The sequence below is a fragment of the Epinephelus moara genome, unplaced genomic scaffold (assembly GCF_006386435.1).
Source record: "Epinephelus moara isolate mb unplaced genomic scaffold, YSFRI_EMoa_1.0 scaffold2004, whole genome shotgun sequence".
In the NCBI taxonomy this organism is placed as follows: domain Eukaryota; kingdom Metazoa; phylum Chordata; class Actinopteri; order Perciformes; family Serranidae; genus Epinephelus; species Epinephelus moara.
The window spans coordinates 1-7,973 of record NW_026079549.1 but is presented as its reverse complement, the minus strand read 5'-3'; the positions used below and the strand labels follow the sequence as shown (position 1 = coordinate 7,973).

The following is a 7,973-nucleotide window of genomic DNA, read 5'->3' as shown; positions in this document are numbered from 1 at the left end:
TTCTTGACCGTTTTGAGTGCACCATCCGGGTACGGCACTTATGCGCTTAAATTATTAAGTGTAAGTACAGAAATACGCGATTTGAGACACAGCACCAGTCTCTTTTTCGGTGTAGCTGCACATTTTGACAAATAAAGGACTTTCTCAGTTAGAGGCCTGGTCTGGTTGCCGAGCAGTTCTTTTTTTTTTTTCTTTTTTTTTTTCGTATAAAAGTTATTTCGATATATCGTATAAATTGGGGTTGTTGGCTACCTCAAGTTATGTGTCCGTTCCTAGATTACCCTGTAAGTTATTTATATTCCTTCAAGGGCCGTACACATGGTGCATCTTTAACCAACTGGAAAACACGAGGTCGGGCGCTGGGTGCTACGCTTGTGCCTTTTCACAGGACTAACAGGTCTGACATGTAATCTGGAGCCATGAAGAGCCTTAAAAGTAATTAGTAAGATTTTAAAGTCAATCCTAAAAAAAACAGGGAGCCAATGTAGAGAGGGTAAAACTGCTGTGATGTGGTCGTGCTTCTTGGTTTTGGTTCCTTATTCCTTACTTGCTGTTGCCGTCAGTCTGACTGTGGCAGGGAAAAAGCTGATCTTGTTGATGTGCATCTCTAATGATGCTCTGTGCTTTTCTTCTGTGCAGCATTGTGTCTAGATAGTGTCCATAAATAGTAGTTCAGCCCTAGTGATCCTCCCTGCAGATGTTAGGACCCTCTGGAGGGCCATCTTCTCCATCTGGGTGGTGACAGTGATACCAGTAGTGCAGATGCTCTCCACATGTCCCCTGTAGGCTTGGGTGAGGGTGCGGCTGCTCAGACCAGCCTTCCTGAGCAGCTGTTGTGCCTTTTACACAGTGGCGGTGGTGTTTACAGTCCAGGCTACGTTCCCTGACACATGCAGGCAGAGGAACCTGTGGCTGTTCACCCTCTCCACCTCAGTCCCCCTGATGCTGAGAGGCTGCAGAGAGAACAGGAGCATGAAACAACTTTACAGTCAGTGCACAGAAATATAGCATATAAATATAATTTTAAAAATGCACAGTAACAGTAATGTTTGAACGATACAGAAGTCAGGGAATAGATGTACAAAGACAAAAGATAGAATTATGCAGCAATGATGGAAATGATGCTGCAGCACAATCAAATACAATAGAAAGAATAATATATTGAAAATCAAAAGAAAATTGACATAAAGGCATCAAAAACAAAAAGGAGACACATTTAAGTTAACAAATAAGGAGCACAAAAGAGCAAAGGGCCTGGACTACTCGAAGTATTTAGCAAAATTATTTTATATTAAAAACGCTGACGTGTTATTTCAGAGCAGAAAAGCGAGAAGCTGGTACTTACGACTACACAAGAGCATGTGAATGCAGCACCGAATAGTACATACGTGCACACGTATCGTTTACGAGTACACCCGAGTGCTGAATCTCGTGAGCAACCTCGGAGAACTCCGTCGGGAATTTTCGGCCACGCATATGATTTATATTTTTAGTCGAGTGCAACAGTTTAAATGTCACACAACGTCATATAAACAAGCTAACGTACTTATTTGCATTATGTTTATGAATTTAAGTTTGGTAGTTAACGCTAGCTACCTGAGCTGATGACGTCCCAACGTTCCACAGCAATTTAACAGTTATGGTCAAACAAAAAAATAACTATTACGTTCTTTCCGTGTACGTTACACGCGCCAACTGGCGGAGTTAGCAACAAAAGTGGTAACGTTATGTTAACGTTTCATCCGTTAACACGACTCCCGTAGATAAGGTAAATAAACGGTCAACTGCTAATTCACATATGTTCAATTTGTAGCAAGGAAGCTACCAAATATTAGCTACAGCTAGCTAGAAAAGTGCCTTTGGCATTAGCTTTTGTATAAATACTTAGACGACTCACTGTTGTTTGAACAGGATATAATTTTAGGTTTAACAAATGGAGAACTATGGTAGCGTGGCCGAGTGGTCTAAGGCGCTGGATTTAGGCTCCAGTCATTTCGATGGCGTGGGTTCGAATCCCACCGCTGCCAATACGTTTTTGTAGCTTTCCTTATATTTCATGAATGACCAGAGATTGCCATTACAGGCAATACACCTGGAACATAATGGTTTATGAGACTTAAAACACCCCAGCAGGCTTTACCTCTTGGTCACTGAATAGTAGGGGCTGCTACAGCGGCGCCATCTTGTGACTCTATGCCGGTTGCTGCATATGACTAAAGCGTTAACCACCAAGATAGAAAGAGACTTTTGTGAGAAATATTGCTAAGAATAACTTTAATTATTTCTCAGTAATTACTTTAAAAAACAACAAAAAAACAACAACAACGTTTTTATTAGGTTTTCAACATTATACCAAAAGAAAAGAACATACAGAATACCAAATGTGTGAATGTTTACAAAAGCTTTTTCTTAAGAATAAATACACCTGTATGAATAAGTAAACAGGAAAACAATTGGCAACAATAAGTAAAAATGATATTAAAAATAGTAATAATAATATTAAATGAAATAAAAAGACAATAGTAACAATAATAATTTACATTGGGGTTCCATATGTCAGACTGATACAAGTCCTTCATGGCCTACTGTGTAATGCAATTACTTTGTATACAACAAGTTTAAATAAGTTTTAATGCAGAGATTGTGTTATGCTTCCTCCTGTATGTGTTCTCAGAATATTTGTGAATGCGGCCCCAGGTGTTCTTTGTCAAAATGTGTGTTTAATTGGTACTAGGCTTTCAATTGAAGTTCTATGGCATATTGTCAATGGTGTACAGAAATGTGAGGTATCCTTTTGCAACAGAGCCGCGCAAATTCATACCAGAATATGACAGAAGAAAACCTCTTAATTGAAAAAGAAACTTTTAAGACTCTTAAAGTCCTCCTCCCTGCTCCTAACAGTATTTCACCTTAGGAGCTCCTTTAAGGGTTAAGATGCGCCGTGAAGAACTTTTATCTTTACAAGGACCTAGTCTTAACTTTAAGGGGAAATTCTCAGAAACACAATCCTAAGAATTTTCTCAGATTTTCATCACCAGGAGCAACTCTTTGTACTGGGAAGCTTTGTGAACATGTCCCCGGGTTTTTTTTTTAAGGGTTTAAAAACCATTAACACAAATTCCTTAAGACCGTGGAAAGCTGCTCCAATCCAGAAACGATTCCAATTAAACAAACATAGGTGCCGCACTCCTTAAAAGATACAACACAAAATACATTTTAAAAAAGGAAACTTGTACAAGAGACAGTGTCAATCATTTGATTTAATAAGAATTACAAAAAACTGAATGGAATTTAACAATATAAAGATATCCAAAGTGATTCTGTTGTACAGTATTTGTCCTGTGTTCGACACTCTACAGTCTCTGTCTACATTAGTGTACATTTTCGACGATCAGTCCAAGTGATTCGACTATATGTCTTGAGAAACAACAGGTTTCACTGGGCCCTGAGTTTTTCTTTCGAGAACTGAGACGCCACAAATTGCATTTTCTGGATGGCCAGCTGGGTGTCTTCAGAGGAAATCCCAAGATGCCAAACAGCCCGTACTGAATTTCCAAAGTGGGGGTACATGAGAACTTGTATCCCCTGTCCCAGTGCTGCCTCCTCTCCCTCGCCAACCTCACCCATGCGGGCACAGAACTCAGATGTGCTTAAACTGGGCTCCTGTAGACGGAAACACACAACATTTGTCTCCACAGCGGCCATGTCTACAGCGAACAGAGGAGGGTCACAGTCGAGCAAAGCTGGGAGGGTGAAGAGAAGAGAAGAAGTTACGACCATTTAAAGGTGCAGTGTGGAGATGTTAGGGGGATATATTGGCAGAAATAGAATATAATAAGTATGTTTCCTTTAGTATATAATCACCTGAAATAAGAATTAACGCTTTCATTTCATTTAATCAACTGGTCTGTTTGATCTAGAGAAGAAGAGACCTCTGTGGATAATTCGGCTCCTGGTAAAAACCTCCTGAACGTTTGTATCTTAAGCTATGAGAGAGAAAAGGTGAGCGCACATTAGCAGGTGCTGGGCTAGTGGCCAGTCTGTGATGAGCCACACAGTGTTGGAAAAACACAGCTTTTTTTTAACTTGAAATTGCTTTATTCAGTGTTTTTACTGATTTGAATCACCTGGCTTTTTGTTTCAGTAAGGAAGAGACCTCCGCGGATAATTCAGCTCCCATTAAAACCTCCCCAACAATGAACACCGAAGGAATTCTAACCAGGAGTTCACGCTTAGCGCACTGGATACTTGTAAAGGTGGCTTAGCAACCTCAGACGCAACCTATCACTGCACTCTTGCCCTTAAGTCTTACACACTGCTCCTTTAATTTTATAGAAATATGAGCTGCTCACCTTGAGCAAAGGTTTTTGCATTACGGTGATCCTCCTCCAGTCTTCCAACCATCTCCAGCAAAGACAGTTTCCCCGCTGCCGCCAGTATACCAGCCTGCCGCATCCCTCCACCTAGGGCTTTACGGCACCGCAACGCTCGGGATATGAAGTCTTTGGGTCCAGCCAGCATGGTTCCTACAGGGGCACCCAAACCCTGTCACACACATGTGAGTTTGAGAAGTTTTATTTGTGTAGAAGTTATTTATTGGTTTTGACTCTGATCACATGTTGAATGTGTGTTTTGCAGTCCCACCTTGGAGAGGCACACACTGACGGTGTGTGTGTGCTGCAGTATGGTGGATGGAGGCACCCCCTGGGCCACAGCGGCGTTCATCACCCTGGCTCCGTCCATGTGAACTGACAGACCGTATCTATCTGCCAAAGCACGAACCTTGGAGATGGAAACAAAGCCTGTGAGAGCTGCTGCATTCTCTGTTCTGCTGTAGCGAGGTAAGACTCACGGCTGCGTTCACATGTTGACATATGAAAGGTTTTCTATGAGCCTGAGCAAAGACAAGACCTGATGCAGCATATCTGCACACACACACACACACACACACACACACACCTCCTGCAGGAAGGTCAGAGGCAGCACACGCCCTCCCTGTATGTTGTGTGTGTTCTCCACACATATGAGGCGTGAGCGGGGGTAGTGGGGGTCTGGGTAACCGTGGCGGATCTTCGATTCCAGCTGCTCTAAGTCAAACGACCCATCAGGGAGGGTGGTCACCATGGTGGCATGGACACCAGCCAGCTGTGTGAACACACACACACAGACACACACACACACACACACTGAATGATTTGTCAGATGACTCATATTGGGCACAGTTTCAGTGAAATGCAATCCTGTTAGTTCCTTTAATGTGTGCATTAAAGGTCTAGTCTGTAGGAAGTTGCAGATTGCAACCAAGTGAAACTTTTCCCATGTGTCAAGAGTATCTGATATGTCTATTCTGTGCTACTGTAGAAACAACATGGCGGACACCGTGGGAGAGGACCCGCGCCGTATGTAGATATAAACGGCTCATTCTAAGTTAAAGGAAACAACAATTCTTAAATCCTACATACTGGAGCTTTATGAGTGTCATAATAAAAAACTTTTTTTTGTGGGGTGTTGGTGGCTTAGTGGTAGAGCAGGCGCCCCATGTACAAGGCTGTTGCCGCAGCGGCCCGGGTTCAACTCCGGCCTGTGGCCCCTTGCTGCATGTCGCTCTCTCTCTCTCTCTCCCCCTTTCACGCTCATCTGTCCTATCAATTAAAGGCTTAAAAATGCCCGAAAAAAACAACAAAAAGAAAAAACCTGTGTATGATTTGGGGGGGTTGGGGGATGCCCTTTCTAAGCCTCTCAGTGCTGGTCTCATAATCCCTGGCAGAAAAGCTCTGTTTTAGCGCCTGTTTCTTTAACAGGGGCGTATCTACAGGGGGTGAAAAGGTTGGCAGCTCTGACCTCTAAAAAGGGTAATTTGTGGTCAGACTGCTCGGAGCAGGTGTGTCTGGGGTGCAGCTCAGTGGCCTGCAGGGAGGCACTGTGTGAATTGCTCATTTGTTACATTGTGAGCCAATAAATTCACACAAGTAAAGGCAGGAAATTTAAACGAGCCGTTTTCAGGCAGCTGATGAGCTGTGTGTCTGTGGGGAGAGCTCCCGTCCCTTTGGCCTGGACTGTTTTTTTTTTTTACTTAGCAGAGAAAACCCCAAAAAGCAAGCTAAACGAACAATTAAAGTCATTATCAGAAACTGAAGACATAATGAAAACCATTGAGCTATAATAGGTCCTCTTTAAGTTTTCTTGGTTTTCAACACCTGAGCTCTCTGCATCTCTGCACCATCACTGCGGCTGGGGAATAGCAGTTCATGTTGTTCCAGCGGGAGTATGATCCGAAATCAGGGGAAAGTGATCAGCAATCAAGATTACTGGTTTCCCTGACTTTAGCATGTAGATGCATGTTGCAGACTACATACATATTACACTTGCTGTAGCATGCCTGGAGGACACACTGTACCTACACCCAGTGGTGTAGTGTTATAGGATGAGGTGGGTGTACTACTAGGTAGATGAGGTTACCAAGGAGGAAGAGGGTATACATTCCTGTGTATTTCAATGGCTTTGTGGCTGATAGGTGGGTGTAAAGTGAACTTAAGCTGCTCTAAAGTCAGTGTAAACCATGGCTTCTTGTTGCTTATTGCTTAAACAGAAGACAAGAGAAAGCATAACAGGTCCCCTTTAAAGGGGTGCAGTTCCTTCCCTGCAAAGACCACTGATGTTAAAAGAGGTGCAGAGGGCCTGACCACAGGTGTCTGCTGCTCTTCACTCACCTGAGCGCTCCCTCCCTGCTCATAGATGTGTAAATGGGACAGATCGCCCACAATCATCTCGTCGCCTCGCTCCCTGCAGTGCACCATCACTGCATAATGAGACAGGTGCACATTTATGACCACTCAGACCTCATAGAAACTCATTCAGACTCTAACAATAAATGCACAGCTCACCTGCGATGAGGTTACACATGGTACCAGTGGGAACAAACAGGGCAGCCTCCATCCCAAACATATCAGCTGCAATCTCCTGTAACTCTGCAGAAAGCAAATGTCAAAAGTCAAAGACTGCAGGATTTAGGTATTAATAATGAAGGTGTGCGTTATCCATATTTAACCACCACAAACTATAGTTATTCAGGAACCGCTTTCTTTAATAATAAAGGCGTAAATAAATGATAAATAAATCTAACCGTTCACGGCCGGGTCATCTGCCATCGCGTCATCTCCCACCTCGGCCTCAGCCATGGCCTGGCGCATCGCCGGCCCGGGCTTGGTCGCCGAGTCGCTGCGAAGGTCGACCACTCTGACGGGAGTCGCCCCGCTCGGTCCCGGGTGTGCGGGTTTCCCCGGGGTGCTGTAATAACCCCGCGCGCATCTCCGTCCAAGCCCGGTGCGTCCACCTGCTGCGTCTCGTCCACTGTGCGGTTTCCTCAAAGCGACGACACCATGTTTAAAAACTTTGAGCAAAACTCTGCAGGAATTTTTTTTCAAAGACATGATGCCCCTCAGTGCTCTGCAAACAATAACGGCGCTGATTGTAGATTCCAGGAAGCGATGGGGAGAAGGACACGCCTCTGTATGAAGTCTCCAGCTTCAGGTTCCTCCGGGTTCACATCAGTGAGGACCTGACGTGGGCTCACCCCCACTGACGCCATCACCTATACTGTCAAACAGCAGCTCTTCTTCCTCTGCAGGCTGAGAAGGTTCAAATGAGACCTCAGGATACTATGCAGACTTCTACAGGTGAACCATCAAGTGCATCCTGACTGGCTGCAGCACCACCTTGTGTTTCTAAAGAGGGTGGTGTAAACTGCCCAGCATGTCCTCCTGAGACCTGAACCTTCGTTTGGTGTGCATTTTAAATCTAGCTATTTGGGATCAGTAGGACCTGATAAATATAAAAACCTAATCAATGTCAACAATAATAAAGTCCCAGTGTCCTCAAACGAGACAACAATAAAGTCCCAGTGTCCTCAAACGAGACAACAATAAAGTCCCAGTGTCCACAAACGAGACGATAATAAAGTCCCAATGTCCTCA

At 43.9% G+C, this 7,973-nt stretch overlaps 1 protein-coding gene and 1 non-coding gene across 2 annotated transcripts; one reads left to right on the top strand and one right to left on the bottom strand.

Annotated features, from left to right (window-relative positions):
* The first annotated feature begins 1,945 nt into the window (after positions 1-1,945).
* Positions 1,946-2,027, top strand: trnal-uag (transfer RNA leucine (anticodon UAG)). The gene has a single exon. It is a non-coding gene; the product is annotated as a tRNA-Leu (tRNA).
* Positions 2,028-3,242: 1,215 nt separating this feature from the next.
* On the bottom strand, positions 3,243-7,578 carry LOC126387095 (uncharacterized). The gene is made up of 7 exons (XM_050039652.1): positions 7,124-7,578; positions 6,885-6,968; positions 6,711-6,799; positions 4,960-5,145; positions 4,645-4,782; positions 4,353-4,545; positions 3,243-3,743 (listed from the first exon to the last, which is right to left on the bottom strand). The coding sequence occupies exons 1-7, from the start codon at positions 7,428-7,430 to the stop codon at positions 3,436-3,438; spliced, it is 1,305 nt and encodes a 434-aa protein (XP_049895609.1). The 5' UTR covers positions 7,431-7,578; the 3' UTR covers positions 3,243-3,435.
* Between the last annotated feature and the right edge of the window lie 395 nt (positions 7,579-7,973).